This window comes from Austrofundulus limnaeus, unplaced genomic scaffold (genome assembly GCF_001266775.1).
Source record: "Austrofundulus limnaeus strain Quisiro unplaced genomic scaffold, Austrofundulus_limnaeus-1.0 Scaffold146, whole genome shotgun sequence".
Classification (NCBI taxonomy): domain Eukaryota; kingdom Metazoa; phylum Chordata; class Actinopteri; order Cyprinodontiformes; family Rivulidae; genus Austrofundulus; species Austrofundulus limnaeus.
Window position 1 is genome coordinate 854,465 of NW_013952548.1, and position 27,476 is coordinate 881,940.

The following is a 27,476-nucleotide window of genomic DNA, read 5'->3' on the forward strand; positions in this document are numbered from 1 at the left end:
AACTGATTGTGTAAGAATAATAATCTTGTTTTCAGAATGTGTAAGATTATTTGTCTTGTTAGCCTGAAAATTTGACTCGAAGTCAAAAATTTCTGCCAACGGAGTAAGAAATTTTTACTTGGTAAGATTCTTGAAATACTTGATTTGACTCAACTTTTTTCTTTAAGAATCTTACCAAGTAAAGTTTTCTTACTCCATTGGCAGAAATTTTTGACTTCGAGTCAAAATTTCAGGCTAACAAGACAAATAATCTTACACATTCTGAAAACAAGATTATTATTCTTACACAATCAGTTCTTGTTTAGCAAATCAGTCTCAAAACAAGATCAAAAAGACTTTTTGGCTGGATATAAGATTTTAAAACTTGGTAAGATGGACAGTTTTTGCAGTGTAAAATCCTGGAGTTCAACCAAAATGGCTACCAAAAACAGTGACATCACATAGCAGCTGATTGCTGTTTCATTCCTCCRGAGGTTCATGAACAGTTTTTAAAGACATTGTCTTTTAAAAGCAACCAAAGCAGCTGGTGGACATGTACATCACTAAGAATGTGTTGGCTTCATGCCARCAGCCTGTCACTTTTCACTACTGTTTGTGGGAACAAAGTGGGAACAAAGTGACCTAACTCGGGGAGCTGACAAGGAAGGAAATATTTCTCTCCCCTATTTAAAACGGGCTCTACCTGGTTAAATAAAGGTGATAGATTGATATATTTAAATCGTCTCACATGAAGATGAATATAAATAATTTGCCATTATTCTTTCTCAACTTGCTTGGCTACTTTATTTTATTTTATTTTTTCTCCCCAAAGTTTTTCTTCATGCTGAATGACTCAAAAGTTTGGAAAATTTAGTGCTGCCTGCTAAGATCCAAACAACTCTTTTTATGAACCAATAACACTTTACACTGCGGGGAGTCAGGGGAAACGAAGTGGAAGTCTACACAGGGAATCATTTTTTCCCCCTGCAGAACATCATTTTGTTCAGAGCTTCTACTAAGAGTTGTTGAAAAAGAGACATCAACTTGAACAAAGTGTTTTTTTTTCTTTAAATAACTTTCCCTCAGATTTAAGTTGTCTGAATTAATTGACTTTGTCGTCTTGACGTTCTGACAGAATGCTGAGCTTGCTTTTAGCTACCACCACTCAGTTGGCCGTTTTATTCATAGCTAATGACATTTGAAACATTGGTGTGCGTTATAAAATATTTACTTTTGTCAGATCTTAATGTGGCTGTCAAATTTAAATTCTGTATGCTTCCTGCGCTCAGTGGAAGTATCTATAGACGGGTGGATATTTTGATGTATAACTGGTGTACAGACCGACTCTAACCACATTTATTTATCTATTAGTGGTGTGTGGATGGTCTATGACAACGAGGGCATTGGGTATTTGGCGTTGCAAAGCTCTGCATCAATCTCCTGAATATAACGAAGGGCCTTCTTTTATCTCCAGGCCTAGAGCAGTGGGATTACTGTTCCAATGGGAGATGGGCAGCAACACTAGACTGAAAACTGCCAACTTCAGCATTGTCTTTGTCATAGTTCACTCCAGCTCAGATCCCTTCACAGCCCCAAATATTACAATAACAACAACGCAACTGGATTGAGCAGAGAAAAACTAAAAAGTAAAAAAAAAAAAAAGTTTGTTCGGTAGATGAAGGCATTTCTTTAGTTTAGAGAAGGGGTAAAAAGACAACCCTAGGGGTCCAAATTCTTGAGTTATACAACTTCCAAGCATGTCCTGCATGCCGCTGTTGAACAAGGTTGAATAACCAATCAGCAAACCCATTTTCCTCTTCTTAAGGTAAATCCCATAACTTTAAATCAGTTGAGGTTTTTACAATAAATGATGTGGATACTGCTGGATTTAATTAACATATGGTGGGGAAAACAATTCACCAAGCCAAAAGTTTAAAGTGATTGTACCTTTGTATATTCACTGTAAAATCACTGCTCCATATTCAATAAGTGGTGAGATAAAACTGCAAAAGCTGTTTCTTTTTAAATTATAAAATTTTAAACTTATCCATTACTATTTCTTTATTTTTGTGCAGGAGGAGAGATTATCAGCCAAGATGGAGGTGAAAACATCACTTCTAGACAATATGATTGGGGTTGGGGATATGGTCCTTCTGGAGCCCCTGACTGAAGACACATTTCTGGAGAACCTGAAGAACCGCTTTGACCACAATGAGATCTATGTAAGTATACCTCTTTATAGTGTTGACTGTCTCTCTGCTCAGTAGTGCTGTGACGGTGATATCACTCCCTGGCATCAAAAGCAAAAAGAAAAACGAAAAGGCTCCAGAAAAGAAACATGAAGACACTTTCTAAAGTTTAATTTAACCCCAGTTTCGCATGTATCTTCAGTCATGACTATTGAAGCAGTTTAAACATCTATGTAACTTAAAAAAGCCCTCATGATTTTTTTTAATCCAAAGCTTCTGTAGCAAGAAGGGGGAAGTCATTCTGAGTGGCTTCTTATCTCTAGAGAGGAGGGGGTTCTTGAACTGTCATCTCTGCCACAATCAATTGGTTTGTGGTTTTGKGCTTTGGCAGTCCATTTATTTGCTCTGCAGGTTAGCTGGTCCAGACGTCAGCTTGGATGATTACAGTTCAGCTTGGGCTGCTGTTGGCTCACAAAACTAGGGGTTGACATCACTGGCTCATTGACATGCTAAATATTTAACTCTGGAGTCCGCATTCTGGCTCAAAATGGGGATAATTGAATGTTTAAAATGCTGACTTTTCTTTTTGTCCCAGTGAGGTTTTTAATTTCTTTTGTCATTTGGATCCAGATGATAGGACTCTTCATTTATGTTACATATGCTTTTATTTTAAGACACCAACTAAGTTTCTGGCCTTGTTCAAGCACAAGCTCTATCTGAAGTGAAAAATAAATGTAATTGCATCAAATGGCTTTAAGTCGATAATGGCAGCTTTTGCGTAGCATGAATCGTACCTCATGATTAATACCTAGAAAAAGTACCGAAGCCCATATTTATCCAATGAATCTGTGGTACACAATCCTTGCTTATTTGAATATATTTTCTCTCACGTGGCATCATTTCTCACAAATGGGGCCCATCCCCCGCACCAAACTATCATATGACGACACACTGAAAATGTTGCTTTGTTTTCCGTAGGGCAGCACTTCGTGTATCCAATAACGTTGCAGGAGGAAAATCAAGGAAGCAGTCACCCTGTAGAACAAGAACCTATTCTTGTCCCAAACCACTGGGATTCCTGAGAATAATTGCACTTTTTTATTCTTGTTTGTGTAATTTACAATTGCATTCTGTGAATCATGTAATTAGGGGTAGCATCTTTTTTTGGTTATCCAAGTAAATGTCTTAACATTTATATTGTATGCCAAGTGCAAACAAACAGCCTCTACATGGTGGAGGGTTGTTATTTAATTGACCTGAATTTCATCTGATATATATCTATCAGAGATGAAATTGCATAAAGAAGTGTTTAAACACTGATTTCTGTATCCAACCCTTTTTTTAAAAATAAATCATTGTTTGAATTACGTTTTTTTTTTAGATGTATTTGGTCTGAAATTATGTTTATACTAGTTCAATGACTTTAATAATTAATTCAGCTGCAGTTTTATTAAAGAACGACACGCTCACTCCATGTGATCCATGTAATTGGATGAAAATGGTTTCATTACTTCGCTGTGCATTTTACTTTTGATCAGCAATCATTCATTACTTTTATTTATAATGCACACTTTTTTATGTGTGCATCCTCCGCACTTTAAAAGGTCTCATGTTGCCGCTGGTGTGCTGTTAACAAGAGGCTGTGGGAGGTTGTGGCGTTGCCACAGGGAAGGCCATGCTCCACTCTTGTCAGAGTGGCTTATGCAACAGCCATTACCATGGAGAGCAAAGAAAATGTTTCAGGTTGTTTTGAAAGTGTTATCTGAGCACAGTTTTGTGTGTGGGTGGCTGATGATGGTTGCATTCCCTTTCAGATGTACCTGACAAGTGATATTTGTTGATCGGATGTTACATAAAGGCATTCTATTTACATAAAAATGTAAAACAGCATGATCACATTGAATAAGTTTAATGGCTCATTTTGCCAAAAGATGCTACCCTATTTTTGCAGGGAAGAAATGGCGGAAATACCTGCAAGTTAGCAATCGAAGTGATTGAGTTTAATCGAAGTGACTGAGTTTAAAGAAAGCAGCATAAATAGATTTTAAGAAAAGCTATTTCACGTTGATTTGTTTGGGTAACAATTTATCTTTTTTCGTTATTTACAGTGGAAAATATGCACCACATGGATATTGTCAGAATGAAGTTGGAAAATGGAAATGACAGATGACATCTTGAGTCTAGTCACAAACGATTRGACAAAATAACTTTCATTATGGTGAAATGACTGCTGTGAGAACTGCTGGAGAATTGGACTTGCCTAATGAGTCACTGATGTTAGCTAACAATTACTAGAGATGTCACACCATTGTATAAGGAGACCTAATACCCAAGGATCCTCTGGAGTGCAGATGTTCTAAGACTGAAAAGGAATACATGTGAGAAGAACAGTTGGCCTATTTGAATACAACATATTAGGGAAAAAAGAATTGTCATGCAAACTATCACTAATCTAAACCTCACAACAGAAAGCAGAAGTATGAAGAAAACAGTGCCAGCTGTCAAAATGTTTGTCTCATCTCTTCAGAGACTAAAATCACTTACTGGTGCACATGGCCCTAAATTGACCCCTTTATGTGATTTGAGTTGCATGTTAAATGTTCTCTATCATTGCCTAGCTTCAAAATATGTCAAACTATTTAAAATTATGACTGAATCTTTTGAAGTAGTAATTTAAAAATGTATAATTGGTTTTATTAACAGCAGTAAATATGTGCATCTTATTATGCTGGTTGCATACAGCTGCTCCAACGTCTTCCCTCATGACTATGACTTGTGCTGTTTCTACATACTGCCCAGTCCAGATTCCATAAATCTTACCTTGTTCTTACGTGTCTTTAGTTTCACTTCAGGCACTGCATGCCTCAACAATGCCCTATGATCCCCCCATCTGGGAAGTATCAGAATCCCTGCCTCAAGTTTATATATAAAAAAATGCTTCCAAATGGACAAAAGGAAGGAAAAGGTGTTGAGCAGGAAAGACAATGTGTTCTCACTAATGATTTACAATTGTTTCTATTCCCTGCAGACATACATTGGCAGTGTGGTGATCTCCATAAACCCCTACAGGTCCCTGCCCATATACACGCCAGARAAGGTGGAGGAGTATCGCAACAGAAACTTCTATGAACTTAGTCCCCATATGTAAGTTTACATTTCAGTTCATCTCTTAACCCTTGTTTGTGTGTATGTATACATTTAAAGCTCCTAGTGCTGCTTGGGACTCGAGTACTTGACAGGTGAGGTGATGATGTGGTTTCAAGTTTAGTTTCTGCTACGGGAATTTGGGAGTGGCCCTTGACGTGTGTTTAAGGGTTTGATTATCTGAATGTGATAAGCAGGAACTGTCGTGTCGTAAGGATGCAGGGTATTGCACAGTTTAAGGATTATCACTCTGACTTTGTGACTAATGCATTAGGGTTTTATAGGAGGCAGTTCGAGATCAGAAGGACATCGTCAGGAGAGTCATAAGGTCGTCTTGGCATGCCGTCTGTTTATTGGAAGCGCTAACTCAGCATTTAGGCAAGTGAGCCGAGATGAAACAAAGCCCAGTGCTTGTCAATTAGCCCACCATGGCTCTAGGCTGCTGCAAACACTTCAGAGACTGAGTGGAAAAGTGTGGAACCCTTGTACAAGCAAGTTCATGTTGATAAAATTAGTTGTTTGGCGTTTCTTACAGTTTTATGCTCCTTTCTTTACCTTTTTTGTGGTTTTCTTTTGTCCTTTCACAAAGAGGATAGAAGTAGCTATAGGGGTGTAACAATACATAGATCTATATAGATTTGAATGGTTCATGATTCAGTTATATTGAGGCAAAATGAAAATATCAATATATCGTCATCGTATGCTCAATGTGAATCAATATAATGCCCATCTAACAGTCATTGTGTTGGATGGGCATATGATATTGCATTTTATCGATCGCAGACATGTGACTTGATTGGAAATCAAATTGTGACAGACTTTGTGATATCAAGAAATAACGAATCGTCATCCAAACTTATTGATGTAAAATTGTAAGCTGGTGATTTACACCCCTAAGTAACTATTGTTCATCTAATGTATTTTTTATTGCCATTGTAGTACATTTTATGTCAAGTCATCTCAGCTTTTTAGTTTGCTTTATTTTGAATGATCAATTCAAAGATTACCACTCTGCTGACCTTTTATCAGTCATTTTAAGTTGAGTGCAGGTCTTGGTTAGCCAAATTATACAGTGTAAGAGGGAAAGTCTTTAGGGAAATAGCTATTTCTCCATTGCATTAAAAAAACAAGAACAAAAAATAATGGRTGACAACTGAATATTAAGCAGAGAAATTATCAGTTGTAAAGTCTGAACACAAATGTTGAAGTTGAACCACAAGTATCTTTTGCTGCAAAATGACATGAGTATTGCTGTCTTTTTTTGTTGGGGTCAATGGCCTGTGGTGTATCTTAGTTTAGGCTGGGCCAGCTGATGGCAGAAACAAAATGTTGAGGTTTTTGAAGTCAAGTAGCCAACATAAAGCAGTGGTGTTACGGAGAGGAATTGGTGAGATGGCAGAAATCAGATTCTATGCATTTTGTTAATAACTAAAGATCAAAATTGACAAATGTGTTTATGAACTTTGCAAAACCTGAAAATGAAAAACTTTGTTGAGCTTTTGCTTCAGAAAATGCAGCATTATGTCTAGGAGCACTTGAAATGGGTAATTTCATGTTAATTTCTGCTTTTCAAGTAGGTCATAAATAAAATAAACTTAGGTTTTTTTCAGACTGGTTAAACTAAGCTTATCATTAATCTTAAAGTAATAAATTTCCTCCTGTTTATTAAAAGCTCCTAAAACCCTGAAATGTCAGATTAACCTCCAGCATATGATCCTGATCTTCTGGTTTGACCATCTGGACCAAGCACTGGATTTGCATTAAATGTGTTTTAATTAATGTTGAACCCTTAATGTGATCAAATGCATCAACCTAGCTGTTGAGATGAAAATTCTGTAAGTAGTCCAGGCCCAATTCCTTRTTAAAGCTGTTGTAGTTCTCTCCCATGTCTACATAAAGAATCATTATAGTCATCTTTTTATTGAAATTTTAATTAAACTTTTAAAAATAGTCATTTTAAAGGTTCACCTGAATGAAGGAAACATTAATCCTAGATGTTTCTTTTTTTCAGTAACAAAACATTTAGTTTTCTTCTAATTGATAAATAGCTGTGAGTTTAGACATGRCTTAGATTTATTTGAATAAATTTTACTTGGTTGTATTCAAAGAAGAGCGGCTGTTTAACAGAGACGAGACAAATGAGGGGTTTCTCACACCAGAGTTCAAGAAGTCAGAGAATGATCTTGTTCTGTTTTGGCCTCACCATACTGTTCCTGGTGGAATCTGGTCAATATTTTTATTTTTTTCAAACCCTCCCTTTTTTGAGCCAAAGCTACAGTTTTAAACAACTCAACTGAGGCAAGGCTGCTGTACTGAGTTCTGGGCAGAGAAAAACCATCTGGACTTTGTGCCATATTTTTAGTTAAACTGTGTATGCCTGAAAAAGCAACTTGAACAACATTAATGGACTCCTGCCACTTGAGCCCAGCTTCTTTTTTTCAGACTCTGCATAATGTTTCTAAACCGAAGAAGCACTTGTTTTTATTTTATTTTTTTAATTCTTCCTTTTGGATGACTAAGCTTTACCAGACTCGGGGGCATTTTACCACAGAGACTGGACAGTGCTGAAGTACATCAGTGYTGGGTTTTAATTAAGGCAACTGCAGGGGGTGTTGGGCCTTTTCCTGTTTCCTGTCTTTGATCAYAATTAAACACTTGTTACTTGTATGAAATCAGTAATCCTCAACATGTTGCAACAGGCAAGGTTGGGATGCCCCAAAGATGCTGCGTTGTGGTTTTTATATAAAAATATGTAAAATAAATAAAAATTAAATTGTTGCATTTGCATTTACTAAATACACAACTCTTCAAGGCACTGACCACTTTGCAGTGTCTTGAAGTTGTTTGACAATTGACAGGATTTGCACAAGAAAAGCATAAAATTGTAGCTAGAAAATTGAACTAATGGATAAAGGAGACTTTTGCAACATTGATTTATAGGTATATTTTGCTTTTGCAGTTTTTCTCTTGAGGCTCCTTTATGTTTAATGTCAATTCACTTGATTTTTAAAGAACTGCACAGCCACACCCCTCCCCTTTAATCTAGTCATGGTTTCCACTGYTGGTCATTTTAGCAAAGTGCTCCCTGCCCAGATGAGGCACCTTCATAATTAACAGGCAGTTTTTTTGTCTCTCAACACAGAGTGTGTGCATTAGAGATGAACTAATCAGTTTCTGTCACAGATGGCCTGTAGTCATCTTTTGTATGTTGATTGCCACCCAGTTTAGACATAGACTGAGTGTGTTGTGTGTGCGTGTGAGAGGACAGTTTGCTAACCCCGTGTCTCCAGGGTAGGATTGTGTTATCTCTATGTTTAATGAGGTATTGAGACCCCTGGTGCTCTCAGCACTCAATACTGAGTACCACTAGAGCATTKGTCACAGAGAGGCATCAGGACAGGCTAATGGAGCCAAGTGGCCCCTCTGCATGGTGTACGTCCAGGCCTCCAGCTGTCATGCACATGCTTATGACAGATTATCTGTAAAATTGGACTATATGGAGTGGGGGGTTGAAAGTCCCCCTCCCCCCAAATTAGCTTATCCTATACTCTGTTATATAGCTCGTGGCAGTCAACATTGTCTTTTATAAACTATGGCACATAATCTTTTATTAGCCAAGGCATAATAAACGCAGCATAAAGTAAATGTCATGATTAACATGTTTTTTTGGCTGAGGACATGAAACTCTGATTACATAAAATCAATCACTGCTGTCATGGCTGTTTCCAGAATGTGACCCCTGCCCTGCTTGTCAAAATCAGCAGGAATCAGAGTTCATATGTGGGAGTGAACTAATGTTACTGACTGACTGGTTGCCAGATGGGCATTATTTATTGTGAACTGTAGAATGCTCCTTATGACTACAGATGCTCTTAAAAAAATAACAGATCTTCAAATGCTTTACAAATGACACTTTGAGTTAAAAGGAAATGAATAAATTATCCCTTGGTGGTATGGTTGTCAAACTTTTTTTGTAAAACCTGCATAGGCAACTGCCCTACCTACAATTTATTTTATTTTTTTATATTGAGTCTTTGAAATAAGCTGTTTACTTGTTAGATAATGGAATATTACAGTAAGCTTGTGCTCTTCCTGTAAGAAAGGATGGCCTTTGGAATCATTTTCTGCACCACAGCATCRCACTTGTTTGCTTTTCTATGCTGTCGGTTGTAAAACTTTAATTGAACAGCAGTAAATAAGTGCTGTAAATCTCCTGTAAAAGAGAACCATAGCATCTGCTCCGGCTATTGATTTGGACACTGTGGCCACTGAGATGCAGATTACTATTTAAAGCCTGGGGTTCTTCATTAAAGGTTGCCATGGGTTTGTTTACATATTTTATATTTTTTTCTCTTAAGTAAGAATGTGATCCAAGACCCCAGGAATTGAAAGTGCATTTGATGGGTTACAACCATGGCAACTAACAAGTCCCCTGAAGTGCCCYGTGGCATTACTAAAGCTCAACTTTTGGTCTTAATAGTTTTTAAAATCTGAGTTGCACTAAATCCCACATAAATCTTATGATGAACAATTTGTTTATTTGTGCTAGAGTATAAACTATTGTAAATTTAGATTTTAAAGTTTTATTATAAAGGAGCTGACTTGTATTTGAGTCAGTATTTTGTATCGTCATTGTGCCTTTKTGTTAAGATGCCATACAGGTTAAAAAAAGGTATGGCCTTCCAATATTTAGGGTAAACAGGATTTACATGTGGTGGTGTGCTTTTTGAGATTGCTCATCTTATTTATTAGATTTATTACAGATGCATTTTTGTTAGAAAATGTTTTTGAAAAGGCTTGGAGCGTTTACACAGAACCTGTATGTAGGTAGATGAAAGTGGGCACTTGTTGAAGTGGCATGTTGGCTTAAGTGGGCTGATTCAGACCTCTGCAGCGAGTGTGTTGGCGTGATGGTGAGCTTTTAACTGAAGGAAAGATGATGGGAGTGCGTGTTCATTCTTCCTACCTCCTATAACCTAAGAATAAAATGCAAATATATTTGATTGGATGTGGCACCATTTCTAATTAAATGCCACATTTGTGCGTAATGACTGTATGTGATGGCTGTGGGAGAGCAGCTTCTTATGACTGACCAAGGTTTGGTTTGCAATAAATTTGGAAATGGACTTGCTGATATCTCCCTCTGGAAAAAGAAAATATGTGGTCCTGTTATTTATATTTTTCTGTACTGGTAGAACTGCATTTTCTAACTTTTTTTTTTTTTTTTGAGCTGGCTCAACTTAAAAATCCTTAACCATAGATTTTCAATTCAGACCTTCATACTTTGCGACAAGTAAAGACATCTGCTCTTGCTCACGGAGTTTGGAGACTTCTTTTCTGCATAAACATTTCATCTTTTGAGGCTTCGAGAACAAAATGTAGTTTTCATCAAGAAAAAGTACAAATTCAGCTTTTAGTTTTAATCTCTTAAAAAGCATACTCCATGTTAAAGCATTAACCAAACATATTTTTAGATGGTATGCCCAAATGGTTTTCTTATGGCACTAAATTCAGCTCTGCAGTACCCCATGCAGCAAGAACAGAGCCTCAGGATCAGATTTTGCATGCCTCCCTCTCTGCCCACATTGCATGTCAGAACTCTATGATGCTGGGAGGAAAAGGTAAAACTTATGCATGTTGCAAATATGTGGTTGTGATGGTGCTCTAATCCTAGTTTTACATTTGTTTATAACAAAATGTGTATCCTGTGGGCAGCTAAAAATTGCCTGATCCCACTAGGAATGTTTAATAGAAGGGTTATGGATTCCTTAAAWGTTTTCAAGAATATTGCATCTAAAAAGCAAACAATTTAACTAGACACTGATTAAACATTGCCTGCCTTATCGTTTACTCTTTTTTTTTGTCTGACTATCCAAACTCCATTGTAAATTCTGTCTATTCATAGTCAGAACAATAAGTACTGAGCTTTTATCTGGGTGCACAGTTTGCATAATGGTGTATGTGAGGCATACAAAAGAGTTCATGGAATAGAGAAGCTGTGTACAAAACTTTCCCACCACGAAACCTTATATTGTTAACATTTACTGTTTAGTCACATTAATTTCAGGACCAAGCCATTAATCTTACCAGAAGCATGTAATTATCTGTACCAGAGGTGTTTGCTATTTACATTTTAACCTGTGTACATATTGTTGTGCATGGGACCCAAGCTGTAATTACATTACTGGTAATTTGTGTGGTGTTTAAGATTCAGTTAGTTGTTTGAAAATTGTTTGACTTTCTCCAAAGAGTTGTAAATGACCTCACTAAGGCTCCAAATTATTATATTTGCATAAAAAACAATGTTGAGTGCATTAGGTTTTAGCAATGCCTACAGGAGAGATCTATATATTAAATSTACTATAGTTCACTTTTTCCTCTCTTGGATTCATCGGGTCAAACACAATGGAAGTTCACTTAATGTRAAACCATCATACTGAGCTTTGTTCAACTGATTTGTCCATCAGTACCAAACATAATGTCACAATTAATCATCCAGAGTATATTGTAAAMACCATTGTAGAAAGATCCATATAAAAGTTTTTTTTTTAAAGAGCTAGCATGCCTTTTGCACTGATAATACTGTATAAGTTRAGCTTGAATAAGATTGTTCCAGTTGTTTGTTCCAGTGCACATCAATGGAACTTTTCACTCTTATTTTGTAGTCAGAAAATTGACTTCTTATGGCAACATACAACTTTTATTCATACATGAAGCAGCAAGAATTCCTTATGTCTGGTGCAAATGTTTCTATTGTTGTATGTTTATATGTTGGTGGTGTTGGTGTTTTTATTTTTTTCCAAGTCTCTCGAGGCATGAAATGACTTGAGAAACTGGTGTAGTAAAATGAGTGTAATGCATGAATATGAAGCTCTTCCCTCCCACCTGGTACCCAGTTTTCAAATTTCAAATGTTTGGTAGTTTTTGAACAAGTTTGGTTTTTAACTTTGTCTTACTGATTGGATGACCCCTTTCTAGCACAAGCTAATTTAAACCTATAATTATTTGTATGCATGGAACAAAGTAGTGRCGCGCACTGATTGGCATAAACCTGCTGAGAAGCTCAGACGTGTCTCCTGTGCAGTGTTGCTTTGAGGATGTTTTTGCTACCTTAACTCAGCATGCTTATTTCCTGCCTTTCCAAGGATCACACAGACAGCTTGAACCGGTGCTTTTCCCTACATTGGAACACTAAATTAGTGTGTGGCAACGTAAAATTAAAGTTCTGGACTCTGAAAGTTAGATATACAAGTGTTTTTTTTTTTTTTTTTTTGGCAATATAGCTGAAGTCTGGAGTCTCAGACAACCTCTAGTGTGTTTGTTAAATTAAAGAACTGTGAGGGTTTTAAAGTTGTCATTATCGCACCTTACTTTCTACATATTTGGAATTTTCTTTTGAATGGAAAACTTCCATAATGATAATGCTGTGTGTGTGTGTGTGTTCTACTCTTCCCCATGGCACACTGTTGAAAGCAAAGCATTGTCCTTACAAGTACACAGCTGGTCAACATCTGTCTGAACCAACATCCATTTATATGTGCATCCGCTCCCTTGCTCGCCTCCAGTCTCAGGTTGGTCTTCAGGCAGCCTGGTGCCACTGTAGTTGTGTGTATGTATTATACCCCCCAACACACACACACTTTTTTTTCCACCTGGTCTTCAGGATCAGGGAAAAGTTGCTTCCTTGGCTTCTCCTTCAAAGCTAGGCGGATTTCCTGAGGGCTGTAAAGGAACCAGGTCACACTGAGATCAGAGACCACAGTTCTGCTCCCCATAATCCCATGCATACAAACAAATAACAGAAACCTAGTTGTTTTTACCACCAGATTCTATTTTCAATAACGTACATTTACAAATGACAGTTGTGCACTTTTATTAAGTGAATGTGCCATGTGTCGAAATGAATAAAATGCCTCTAAGAAAGACTTTCATTGTTTTCAAAAGGCCTGCCATTTTCCAGGGAGCTGGGCGGGCGGCGGTCCAACCCATACATTACAGCTTTATTAGCATCTACAAATCATTGCTTTAAAGAGTGCTGAATCTGCCCTGCAGTTACTCCACCCTTTTTAAGATTCAGGTCACAAACTGYAGGCCCATCATCTTCTCCTGTGCCCCACTTTACCAGAGGTTGAAGAGTAAAAGAACTGACGTGACTATTTTCTGCTGCTTACCTCATGCCAGTGTGGCTTTGTGTGCACCCGCTGCCACGTGCAAGTCAAAATTACAGCCTGCAGGCAGATGTGAAGGGGGGGCAAGCAGCTCTTGTAGTCCAAGGCCTATCCCCACACATCCTGCTGTACACACTGATCTGGGAGACCTCTGGGATTTTGGTACCTGATTGTTTCTTCCTCTGTCTCTGATGGGGACCTTGATGCTTCATTTGTTTGACTTTAATTTATAGCCAATTTTTGTTCAGGCTAATTTAAGGGTCCTATCAAACTATAGTYCAGTCTACAGCTGAAATGAATTCAGATGAGGCTTTATGTGAAAAGCCAGTTTTATTGTCTGATTTCAAGGCTTTAAAATTGGAGGTTTTCTTGTAGTTCTGGGTGTGGCTCTTCTCTCCTGAGCTCCATTCATGTTGTGATTAGTGATGGCTATTCATAAGTCCTGCTTGGGGTGTGTGTGTGTTCCCCGCAAAGGACCTCCCACTTCTTTTTCACCCCTGTCCCTAAGGTGGTGAGCCCTCCCAAGCTCCTGCTGGACCCTGGGCCTCATCTGGGGAGAAAATAATTGTATGATGGCTTGCTCATTGTCAGGATCAGGTCAGGCAATGAGTGTTTTCACAATGCAGACATCTGCTCTGCTKTTTTCGGCTGTGACGTCATGTCCTGTTATGTCCAGTGGTAAAACTCATCTGAACAAAGCTGGTGGATTGTTGTACAAGAGAGGGCAGTTTAAGGGAATTTTTTTTTTTAATTTTTATCTTTTCTCCTAACACACATGTAACTAGTATTCTGTGTAATATGGCAATGGTTTAAAGTTTGACAGAATCAGCCATTTTCAAACTTTTTGTTCTTTCTCTGCTTGTTTGGTTCTTGGAGTTATATTTGAATAGTAGTTTGAGTAGTAGCTGAAATTCTTCCCTGAAAAATATTACATTCATGGTTGTCTTTTTAATGTGGCTTTTAAAGACTGTATATGTGCACTAACAGATTACATTTGCACCAACTTGTTGGAAGGTTATTTGCTTTGTAGATGCACCTCGTTACCTTTGGAATTGGGTGCAGCCAGAACCTTGGGACTGATGGAGAGTACTTCGTGGTTGATGTGAATACGTTCTCATCCAAAACTGTGTGTGATGGTGTGGAACCCTGATTGGCTATCCCGCGGTGTAACTTGGTGTATTTCGTCTGGAATGTATTCATCTGGACCCTTGTTTGCCATAGCTTCTGCAGTCAACCACTTTGGAAACTGAGGGTCAGTGTTAGTTCAGTAAATGATGTAAATGWTGGCCCCAACAGACCAGACACTTCTAGTCCCCCGAGTGCAGTAATGCGGCTACCGAAACCCAACTGTTGTATTCAGAATTTTTGAATTTAATTTTGACCTTTTAACCACACTTTTTTAAAATCAAATTCAACTCGTTTTAGAGCTCATTGTTTTGCATAATAGTACATTTAGACATGGAGTAAACATGAGTTTTACTATTCTGTCTTTTACACATCATTGTAATCATAGCCATCAGGTACTTAACCCAACTTRTAACAAACTTGACTGGTTAGTATCACGGACAAATATTCACTTTTGCACTCCGTGTCTGGTAGGCTACATTTTCTGCATGCAAATACATACCAGTACTTGATAGCACTGTAATCTAAAAGATTAAAGGTGCTCCCAGTTTCCATAAAAGCACAAAAAAAAATGAAGGAAAAGGCCATACAGTCCTTCAAAATTACCTCAAGCTGTACTTTTGTTCTCATTGTGAAAATGAAGGTATTTGTCCAAGATGGAGATTTATTTGGTAATTGATAGTTTTCATATCACCAGAGCTCAAATATCCTGCATTCATTGTGACACTGAAGTTGCTGGATTGCATTGTTGCAATTCAGCAGGGAAGACGTCTTTTTGAGGGTGGCTCTACATTTTCACAACAGTACATTTAAGCCACCAGAACAAAAGACTTGGATTTCATGGTGTTCACTGTGCCTTTTTTGTATAGTATACTATTTCAAATGTTTTCTTTTTTTCTCATCTAATTCAATAAATTTCTTAACATGTATTGTATTTGAAAGACGAAAAAAAAAACTTCTTTGTGCAGTATTCTGCTTACAATGACTACTATAATGCATAACGGGCACCATTGTATAACACCTTTTTAATCTAAGTTGAATAATCTTTTAGAAAATGAACAAACTTGTTTTGCTGTCGGTCCTTAGTGTGGGAACTGCCTTTCTGAAGTCTTCATTGGCATTTGGTCATTACAATCTTGCTATTTTTATCGCCAGAACTGACCAAATTTAATCATGATGGAGTTAAAGAGTGTTTATAGAGAGATTAGCCAAAAACTATAAATCTTTTAAGTGTTGTGACACATTGATTAGAGGGGTTTAGCCAGTGGCACAACTTTATTATAGGAACAATATTCCATAAGAGAAGAAACATTTTTAATAAGGGAATGATGGTTGTCCAAAGTTGATTTAAGGATCTTGGTTTGGGACAGAAAAGTTCTTTGCACCAAAAACTAACTTTATACCTATTTAAGTGATGTTTTGTCTTAAATTTTGTGTATTTTTTTTACGCATTTTAGTAATCACAGCATCTGATATTTCCATTTTTTCCTGGTATTTTTTAATGCAATGATTCAGTTCAATTGTAGCCTTTCCCTTTAGTTGCATCTTTTTAGTCCCATTATAATTGTTTCCAGATATGTGCTCAACAAAAAAGATTAAAAACATTGTGATGTGGCCCACACACAATCCACAACCGCCTCCCAAATCCTCACAAGGTATTGWCTGCATAAAGAGAACAAATGAAACATTGTTCTATGATTCAGTGGGGCTGTTACTGCAATAATGAGTTCCACTTTCCTATTGTGAAAGTGTCCCAGAATTCATGATGGTATGCTTTGTTTTAAAGCACTTACACCATTTACTTATAAAGGTTTGTTCAGTCATTTACTATATAAATTATTCAAACACTGCTCAAGAAGCACGAGGAACYAAAACTATGGGTTAAAAACTTTTTAGACATTAAATGTGCAGATGTATTAAACTTGTGAAACTTGTTTTTAATCTACCTTGTTTCTTGCACTGCCCATCCCCAAATCATCATGCAAATGCCAGATTTACTTTAGTAGCCATGTTCTGAGAGGCTGCAAACACAAGTCGCCTATAAAAGCCAAAATCCCAGTATAAACCACTCCAATTTTACAAAAAAAGCAATAATTCACTGAAGTTTACTAATGCCCTATAGGTGCAACTTAATGAAACCACCTTTTTTTGATCAGAGGAGATGTCATATGGCCTGGTACAGTTTGYCTGAACCCATTTGACCCTGTTATCCATTATCCATCCCTAATTAAAAAAATGAGAACCATTTGTTGAATGTGTAGATGCAATGTAAAGACTTGCTCTGTGCTTTCTCCTGTTTTGTGTTTCAGCTATGCTTTGGCAGATGAGGCCTACCGCTCACTGAGAGACCAAGACAAGGACCAGTGTATCCTCATTACAGGGGAGAGTGGAGCTGGGAAAACTGGTGAGAAACCTTTTTTCTTTAGTCATTTTGCCACGTGAGCTGTTCTGACAGCCAAGAAAGGTCTTTATATAATTTTAGACTCAAATTCAGTTTTTACTTTTATTTTGGATATCCAAATTTTTAAATTGCTTACTTTGTAAATTTTATAGATTTGATTAAAAACTGTGTTTGGATGTGGTCTTTAATCTCATTCTCATAGGTTTTAGACTAAACTGAGTGGGGTTCTACTACAGTGATGGATAGGATGATTTTGGCAAACAGTGTTACAATATAGTCAAATCTCTCACCAAGTGGGGAAACATCTGCACTGAAATGAGGAAGTACCTTTTTTGTTCTTTTAACAAATGGAACCACCTAGTTGTCAACATCTGCACCGTTACCACCACCCAAATCCGATTCTGTCACTTGGAAATGACRGTACAGTCTGTCCTGGAACAAAAACCTGATGTTTGTGCAGCCTGGGCAAAGCTTTAGACTCCCATCATCCATCATCACTTTGCTGTTCACACACAGACATTTTCATACCTGGAAAGTGCTTGGTACAAATTGATACCTTTTTTAATGGTGCTGATAACGGTAACACATCTGTTCTGAGCAAAGATATGGAAAAAAATCATTTACCCGGTATTCAGGGGAAACCCACTTAATCATAAACAGTATCTTCAGAAGTCATTTTAATCTGGTAAGTCCCTGGAGGGAAAGAATGTTCCTAGTCAAAACAGTTTTTTGAAAAACAGAAATGTTTTGTGTTGCGTCACATTTAGAAGTTTTAGATTGGATCAGCCACAGAGTCTGAGGCCTGTTTCAGTGGAGATCATGTTTGTACATGAAAGAAACTGACCTGTGAAGGAGGTAGCGGTAGACAAATCAAAATACCAGCGAGACACTGTACAGATGTTATGGTGTCCTGGTTCAAACACCAAAGCAGACAACGCCTGTATGTTTTTGTGAGGAAACATAAATCTCAAAATGAAGCATTGAACCAGAAAGAGTTGCTCTTGGTGAAGCATTTTTTTTTAATTCTTGTTGCATTTTACTTTCATGGGTTGCCATGTTTTGGAACACTTTCACACACCTTAAAAATGGAGTATGGGGTCTCTGCAGTAGGTTTTGTCCTGTGGGCAGAGACGTCCCTGCTCGTGATTGGCGGCGGTCTTGATGTGGGCGGAGATGGCCCGAGACGTGATAGGTCAGATTGACGGTGAGGTTTGAGGAGACTCGAGGCAGCGGGGAGTAGCTTGATCGAGTCGGGCAGGAAGCAACATGGTTTTTTTAAAGATCAATTTTAGTCATAACTTGAGAAAGGAAAATGCTAGCTGCACAAAATTTGAACGTCGTAAATGTGAAAGGATATGTAACAATATGGCTAGGTTAAAACATCCCTGACCAGCCTGTAAAAAAGATAGCTAAAAGAATATATCTCCGCCCACATCAAGACCKCCGCCAATCATGAGTTGGGCAATCTCCCCCCACAGGACATGTTCTGCAGAGACCCGTACTTGTAAAAATGTGTAATAATGAAAACAACATTGCTGAATGGAAGAGTTACCAGATTATTTATAAACCTAAGTTTGACTAATCYAAGCCTTCATCCAATGTATACTTGTATGGAACGCTTCAGTGAGGTTAACAGTTTTAACTTTTATGATTTTCATTGACTGGCACTTAGATTTCACAATATCCCTGTAGCAGTTTGGTAGCAAATAGCAAGAGCCATGGAGCAAAGTTTGTAGTAAAAGCTGTTGTTCACACAGCATTAAACTTTAATCATAAATCATGAAAAGTTCTTTGAAATGCAGTGATGCAATGCTTGTAAACGCACAAGACCAATTCATAAAGGGAAACAATTTAGGTTGACTTGTCATAAAAAATATTTTTATTATTATTGTTTTGATCCACAAGCCTTTCTTCTAAACTCTAAAGAGCCGCTGCTGCAGTGAAGTCAGATAAATTTGGATTTCAGTAATCTCAGCTGCCCTGGAGCTTTTAGTAGAATAAGGCCATTAAATTGTACCCTATCAATATGGGTCATTGACATTCATGTTTGGATTTTTTTTCTGCTCCATTTTTAGTGGGACTTGTATAAAGTCAAAACTGTGACGAATATTAATTTATGTTGCATGATTTATGTCAAAAACATAACATGACTCTTTTTTTTTTCTCCAAAGATGACTGAAGTTCATTTTGCTGCCATCAGATTAAAGAAAATGTGGATTAAACTGTGCTTCTTGTTGCAAAGTATTAACTTTTGATATCCAGCTAAAAAAAAAGTCATCAGCTGCCTGTACTGACAACTGCTGTAGAGCTTTTCGGTCTTCCCCTGGCAGGTCACACACATCAGTTCTAGGTCACTGTTGTCTCACTGGTTGCAAGAGATGATCTCGATGCTAGCTGTCAAACCACAAGGCTCGTCACTTGTTCCAAAAAGGATGCTTTGCTTCACGAGCCTGTTTGTCATGGACGTAGTTAATTTGCGGAGAGTCCCTCTCTTAAAATGTGCACTTTCAAAGCAGCGAGTGAACAATGTTCAAGATTCAGATTGTTTTTCCAGGGGTTTTCCTTCCCAATGAATCTGTAGTTTGACGACATGATGAAACTGTGGTCAATATCCAACTTAACAAATTGCATTTTTAAAATGGGGCCTCATTCGCTCTCATGGGTGTCAAAAGGGGCTGATGTAATGGGAATTTTTATGGGGAATGTTGCAATGTATGGGCAGGTCTCGTTTATTTCTTTGCCATGTCTATCACATCTAATACTACTTTATATTTCTGTGTATTTCAGAGGCCAGTAAGCTGGTGATGTCATATGTGGCGGCAGTGTGTGGGAAGGGCCAGGAGGTGAATAAGGTCAAGGAACAGCTGCTGCAGTCCAATCCTGTGCTGGAGGGTGAGTGACGACTTGAGCTGCGTCCCAGTTTGGGTGCTGGATTGTCTGAAGTTCAGATTTGGACAGAATCTGTGTCAACAGGCTGACGGGGCTACTGAAATTCTACTGCAGCATGGGCGGGGGATAACAAATTTGTATGTGCAATTTATTTGACCTGCAAAACTGCCTGTRACATCAAATTTTTATATTAAAYATGAATGCCATTTTTGGAAAGCTGGATAACATTGAGAACATATGGGAGGGGTGATACAGTTGAGATATTTGCATGTGMAGTAACAGGAAGTGATGTCAATGGAGAATGTCAGCAGCTGTAGCAAAGCTTTCAAACACAGAATAATTTGTTGTTTCTTATTCTTATTGAGTCCCTATCAGAGAKRWARRRKTWAGAGTTCAAATAYGGTAATATGGTTTCAATAAACRGACCRTGGAGTTCTGTCTTAAAGATTACCCCTTTGATGTCATTTCCTGTTTCACTTTGCCTGAAYCMAAATCAAAATATARCAGTTAAAGACCGTGTAAAGTAAAATGTAACATTTTCTTCTTTAAACATTACAAATGTCATAAATGGATTGTTGTAAATGAGTACAAATTCTCTCAACTGTAGATATTTGAATAGTGGAGTAATGATTCAATTCAGGATTTTTTGGGCGTGTCTTAAAGTGCAGCCTCGTGATGTCACGCAGCTGCCTTCAATATAACCCCGCCCCCTGTTTCTCTAATGGAAAAGAATACAAACATCGTTTCCTCGATTACAGGAATGTTCAGGGTCGTGGGCGTGGTTTGAGCGCCTCCAGAGGACACGCCCCCAGCATTTCAGACCACAGCTGATAATTTTTCATTACTTTTAACACATAATTTTATAAGGTTAACAGTATTTTTAATTGTCCAAAATTGGCTGGGTGATTATTGGCACATTTCTGTGGTGTGACAACCTCAGAACACACTTATTTTTTTACTTTATACGGCCTTTAAATAAAAAAAATGGATAAAATCACGAGTATTGTACAAATTTAAACATCATCTTTGACTTGTATTTCAATAATATGCATGTCACATGCACTTTAAAGTGCACAATTTAATTGTCAAGGTGGTATTTGACATTTTTTGACCTCCAAAAATAACTTTTTTTTTAATGTACAGACAACCCCCACCAATTGCAAATATTATGACACTTGGCTGGTAAACACATCACTTGCATCAGCAAAAAAACATCAGGCTTTTCATTTTTGAGTCCCATGAATCCATCTTTATTTCCTTTAACTAGCCAGTACACTACATCCACTGTCGCAGTCATTCCTGCAGCTCAATGYTGGCACAGAAACAGCTGTTTTTTAATTGGGGGCAGTGGACAGGAAATGCCCATGAATGATGAAGCTGTAAGGTTGACTCGCTGCATAAAACCCTGCACATCTGCAAGAGCTTAGCTGCCCCAGCCCTGAAAAGAGGCTAAAGGAGTGGGGGACCTGCTAATTTTAGGCGAGCACAATGGATTCATCATGCCTTGCACCTCCTGTGATTTTCTGCTTCATTTTTCTCTTTCAGTTTCTTTCTTTGTGACCCTCCTTTTGTTTTCCACCGTGCGCTCTGATTTCTCTTTAGCTTTTTATCTACAGTATCTCTGTTGCTTTTGTTTTCTGTTTCACTCCCCCTCTGGCTCCTGTTGTTCCAGACTAGAGGCCCACACATTCACACAGTCCAAATGCTTTACCACACATTACCCAGCTGTTATCAGCAATTAAGCAGTTATGCTAATAGCTCTGYGATATACTGATGTGTTAATAGCATTTTTAATGTGGAAATGTGSTTTTAAGYAATTGAAAAATGTTTCAGAAAATAYAAATTTGAATGACCTACTGATGCATAATGAGCTCCTTCAAAACATTTTGTTTGTTCATAAGCAGGGGCACATATTGAATCACTTTGCCTTGAATGTGGCGTTGCATCTAGGTTTAGCCCGTCCTAAGCCTGAACGCTCTGCTGCTTTGCTTAATCCATATAGAATTATGGGACGTCATCAGTACAAATGGATTTGACTTTCAGGTTATTCTGTGATTGACAGATGGCTGTAGTGCTGCACAATGTTAAACCTTATTAGTCTAATTCTTAAAACAAACTAACTGTTAAAATGACACTTTTTTAACTTGCTTAAATTGTTTTGTCAAAACTTTTAATTGTTTGTTTTTTTCTCCCTTTTTTAAGCATTTGGAAATGCCAAAACAGTACGCAATGACAACTCTTCGAGATTTGTAAGTATTTGAAATGTAATGTTTAGTTTGACAAGATGATTGCTTTCAGATCATTTGGAAAACTGTTGCAATTATCATCTACAGCAACCAAAACATTTAATCAGTTTGTTTCATACAATATTTGTTTAGGATGAGTATTGAAACTCACAGTAGTATTTTGGCTTTAGCTTCATGGCTAAAACAGAGGCCCTGCGGTGTTTATATACTTTGATTTTTACAGTTTAGAAATGCATGGCATTCAGAGGAGAATTGCAGTTTGCCTGAGAAAATGATTTTAGACTAGTGAAGGCATTTTATCAAATATGTCCTTACACTATTTGCATGTCCCATCTTTCTATAATTATTGGATCTGCAGAGTAGAAGAGCCTACACTCTGTTTGTTACTGTGCTGGATTTTGTTGTTCTGTTAAACTTGCACACAACCCAAAGCCTTCATGAATGCTATATACKGAGTTAACAAGGTCAGTTTGCAAACTTTGCTGTCAGGTTGACTAATTTTCTCATGCTTGTCATTCACGAGTTCAGTTTTTCATCTGCAAAGACTTGTTTATGCAAGTTTTATGCATTTATATTTCTAGTTTAAGTGTGATTAGTCGAATACCCATACCATCTAAATAGCATCCTAAAAATGTCTTTGTAAAAACAAACTAATCTAGAGAAGTATAGAACATTGACATCAGAAAAGGTAATGACTTTTCTATTTCCTACAACATTTTTTAAAACATCTCATTCACTCATATCATAGTAACCTTGCTAACGGACTGTTTCAGCAGCAAATTTGTAATCACTTATTTGGCTTACTGAACATACAAATTGCCTAATTGTGTTCCTTCCTGCCACAAGATTTGTTTATTCTTCTGTATGAGATGACATGGAAACTAGTTATTCCAGGAACCAGCTTGCAGCCCAAAATATGAACCGTTTTGTGTCCCATTTTTCATCTCATTCACAATTTCCAGTCCTCTATATTTACTGCCTACAGACTTTAGTACTCAGACATGCAGTTGGGAGATTTTAGTGGAATATAGTTCCGATCAGACTATTTTTAGGTGACCTTGACATCTGCCAGAAAGCTCAACTCTTCTCACCCAGACTCCAGCTCATTAGAGCTCAATCATTTTATCATAAAACTCTGAATGGAGCCCTTCACTTCATTTTGTTGAGTGCGGAGGGCTTATTGAGTTTGGCTAGAAAGCGCTCACCAGCCGTGCGTGGCCTTATCCAGTGACCTGTCTATTAATACATCAGAGAATGAGAGGGGAAAAAAGATCAAACAAACAAGACTCACTGTTCTAGTGTCTGTTTTTTTAAAGAGTAAAGGGATCCAAAATAGTTAAGTTTGGATTTTTTGCTGAAAGAACTTGACGTACTTGTAACTTGACTGAGTTTTTACTGAAGACTCAGCTGAGACTATTGAGCTGGGTTTCTTTTTAAGCGTGCATTTTCAAAGGAAGCCTGATGATAAAAGGCAGAGCAAATAAAAGTTCACATCTTAACCRTTTCACACTCTTAACCATCAGGGAAAGTACATGGACATCGAGTTTGACTTCAAAGGAGATCCACTGGGTGGAGTCATCAGCAACTGTGAGTAATTTTGGTCAGTTTTTCAATAAATATGCTAGTGTGGTTTACAGACCTGCATGTTAACCTCAGTGTAGTGCTTCAGTGCATGTGTCAAAYTACAGCCCTAGTACTGAAATAGGTTGATAATACCTGTGATGACTTGTTTTGACTGAAAGTTTAGCACACAAAGCTCAAGAAAAAAATACTGTGCCTCTGTGCGCCAAAAAAAAAAAAGATAAAAATAATAATAAAAGAAAATAAAAAAATATAAAGATAAAATAAAAAAAATAATAATAAAAATCAGTCTTCCCCCGAAAACATTTTATGACATTTTGGTGATGGTTACAGTCCAAAAAAATGCCATCTTCATGTGCTAGCCAAAACAAACCTTTGAAAATTTGTCAAATCTTGGTATAAATATTTTAATGTCACTCAATGCTGTTGATGTCACACTCAAATGTTGCTTTCAATTTCCTTTGTACGTTTTCCATGATTAAAATTGCACTGAACAAAATTATAAATCCTGTTGCTAACTTTCCCCCCATCAGCTTTTCAGTGCTTGTTTTGAATAGGACCTTGCTTGTTTCTATGACCTCCTTGGCATGTAAGCCAGTATAGACAAAACAATTATTCACAAAGGCAGAAACTGATGGCCTAGACACAACTAAAGCTCTGTCTACTCGCCTGAGTYGCTCAGACACCAGGGTCTGTCAARTAGAGCCACCGTCATGTGACCCGTTCAGTTAGACAGATGGATGAGAAACTGCAGCTTATCAGACCTGAATAGATGGTTTTATTTGCAGCCTTTTTCTCTGTGCAAATTCCTGTGGGCCCAGATGATTAGTAATACCCACAAATAAAGGTTTCTTTTTTGTTATGCCAACTCCTTTGGTTTTAGTTAAAAAATGTCTCTGTTGTTTGGAAATGTAAATGCACATTAAAGCATTAGAGGAAGCATGCTGTTTGCAAGACAGTTAAAAGCTTTTCCTTGTTTTTGTTAATGCCACATGACCAATATTATGCACTCGGCTGACATGAGTCACTTTAACACCCTTGGAATATGAATAATATAGTTTAACTGCCTTTGTTCTTCTGTGTTTGCCATAATTGTGTCAAAAGCTTCCTACGCATGTTTAAGGTAAAGAGAAATGGACTGAAACGTAAGAAGTGACTTTTCCGTGCTTTTTCATCTCTGGGCGTCTTTGATCACAGCTCCATATCACTGCTGCCAGCCTCTCTGTCATGGATGTTGTATTATTGATGGGCTCGCTCCTAAGTGCCACTTATGTGATTCACAGCCAGTGGGTGTCACAGAATCCCATTTAGCCTGATCCACAGAGGACCCTCACATCTCTGTGCCCGGTTTGATGATACACATTTTGCTGAATATCTGTGATTTTTATTGCAAACTACTGCTTCTGTCTCACCCACCAACTTGTGAGTCAGTTTAGTCTAAATATTGGAAAAGCAAAGGTTTTTTTCCCTCTCCCTTAGGGTTGGAAACTCGATCAGGGTTGCAATGGTATTTCATGTGGGTGCTTCTCCAAAACACTGAATAGAGTGTAAAATAAACCTTTAGGTTTCCTAAAATAAAATGGTTTCTATTCAGTTCAGCTAGCTGTACAAAGACTCTGAGCTCTGCAGTCTTTAGACACTTGGCATAATAAAGTGAGCAGATGAGATACTATTTTAATCAGGTACCGTTTAACTTTGTCATTAGCCTAAGAAAAATAAAGTAAAAGGGCTAATGGTGGGTCTTGATGTAGTGACACCCCCCTTTCTGGCACATTACGTGTGTACATACTGTATATACTAAAGTATAATACATAAAATTAAATCCATAAAATCATAAAGTTGGGGGGGGTAGTACTATACTCAGATAAATATTTTTACTTATGCATTTTAATTGAAATATTAGCTTCATGTCATTCACAAAATGCCTGAGTCCGGAAATGAGACCACATCGTAAAAAGCAGTTGAAGCGAGCTTACCTGTGACACTTTTGTATTTCAGAGCGAGATAATAACAGATCCAGGCAGGCGACATGATGTGAAAAAAGGGGGACAAAAAGCAGTCCTTCACCTTAGTAATGATAACGAACTAAAGACATTMGTGTGTGACCGGGCCGCTCCTCGAACAACAACAAACACATGTTCGTCTGTAATGGCTGCCGTCTACCGGTGTTCTGAAAAAGTTTGTGTCCCTGAAAAAGTTTCCCCACCAGGGGGGCGCTTGCGAGTAGGAAGTAATCTACTTTTGCCCCGCAAGATGGCCCAAATCTCATGTGAAGTCTCTGACTTTTGTGTTGGCGCCTCCTGGTGGATTATGTGTAAAATGCCAGAATTCATATGATGCTGCTACAGCTGATATATATTTGTCAAAATACCTTTTAGTACATATGTTGTTAAAATAAAATGAGCAGTCCAATGATCATTTTACTKATATGTATAAAGACTGCAAAGGCTGAAAAATCTTGAAGTCTGAATGAAATTGGAGGTAGTTTGAGGATTAAGTTTTTTTTATGCTTTTTTTTAGCTCAAAAAAGGGGGGGTCGTATTATATATGAGATCGTATTATACACGAATAAATACAGTAGTCATATTTACCAAGTCTAGGTGGGAACAGCCACATGTTGCCTGTCTCTGGGGATTGTTTAAATACAAATATCCTGTAAAACATTTTTTTCTAGTATCCATGTATCATGATTTCCCTTTTTTATTTTTAGATCTGCTGGAGAAGTCCCGTGTGGTGAAACAGCCAAGAGGCGAGAGGAACTTCCACATCTTTTACCAGCTCTTATCCGGAGCCTCGGACGACACACTAAGTTAGTTACATAAATACTAAATGGAATCTTCTATGCAACTTTTTAAATGCGGGGTTGAAATCATCGGCTTTAAAAATTTTATAGGCTAGTCGAGTCATTTTTAAAGTGGTGTTCTGTCAAATAATTAACAGTTGTACTTTATCACTTTTGGCAAGTCGGTCWTGGAGCACAAAGTATGGAAAAGGACAATAACTAAACTATATAAACTTGAGTCATATTGTAATTGACTTTTGTTTGTCTCAGTTTGTAATCTACAAAAAATAAACCTCTCTACCAGGAAGTAGTGACAATAAAACTGTGAGAAAACAGTTGTAAACGAGAAACCAGACTCCCAGTTGTTTTTTAAGCTGGTGAACATGACAGCAGTAACTATTGTGCCGTTTCTTATGTAAACGCATCCTGCAGCAGGTCTGCAGCTGCAGGAACACATGGCTTACACATTTTATGACTTAATCTTCCTGCCTAACAAACAATACAGAGGACAAAAGCCAGGCAATCAAACTCATCCCCCTCTACTTATTTCTCCRTGCACAGAATGCATTGTTTTATGTCCTGAACACGGTTGAACAATATAATGGTCATCGACCCCTAGAGTGCACGCTTCAGAGGGGGGTGGGTTCCGCTGTAGTTAATGCAGCCACTAATGAAATCTGACACATGCGCCTGTAAGAGGAATAGATTTCTTTTGTTACTTCTTAGGGGGGCTTTTAAGTGTGGAATTTGAGCTTTGAGAACGGTGTTCATAGCTATAACTCAATTGTGCATACATTTTTTTTATTTTTTGCGAACATCTTGAACCCATAGAGTGCATCTGAATATTTCAGTGCCTCCTGGCTCTGGGTGCACAGGTGTGTAACATATGGAATTAAGGATTCGATTGTGTTTACTGAGCACGCTTAAAGCAAATSTAGATTAAAAAGCAACAACGTGGTTTGTTTTTCCCAG

The 27,476-nt window shown here is 37.7% G+C and overlaps 1 protein-coding gene across 1 annotated transcript in view; it reads left to right on the top strand.

Moving 5' to 3' along the window:
* The window catches only part of myo1b (myosin IB), a gene marked incomplete in the record, with an annotated part of 57,483 nt that overhangs the window by 8,976 nt on the left and 21,031 nt on the right, over positions 1 to 27,476 (top strand). Inside the window, 7 exon segments of the mRNA XM_014016496.1 lie at positions 2,055 to 2,201; positions 5,197 to 5,312; positions 16,915 to 17,009; positions 19,794 to 19,898; positions 22,098 to 22,144; positions 23,665 to 23,728; positions 26,433 to 26,531. Of these exon segments, the coding sequence (XP_013871950.1) occupies positions 2,076 to 2,201; positions 5,197 to 5,312; positions 16,915 to 17,009; positions 19,794 to 19,898; positions 22,098 to 22,144; positions 23,665 to 23,728; positions 26,433 to 26,531 (652 nt within the window).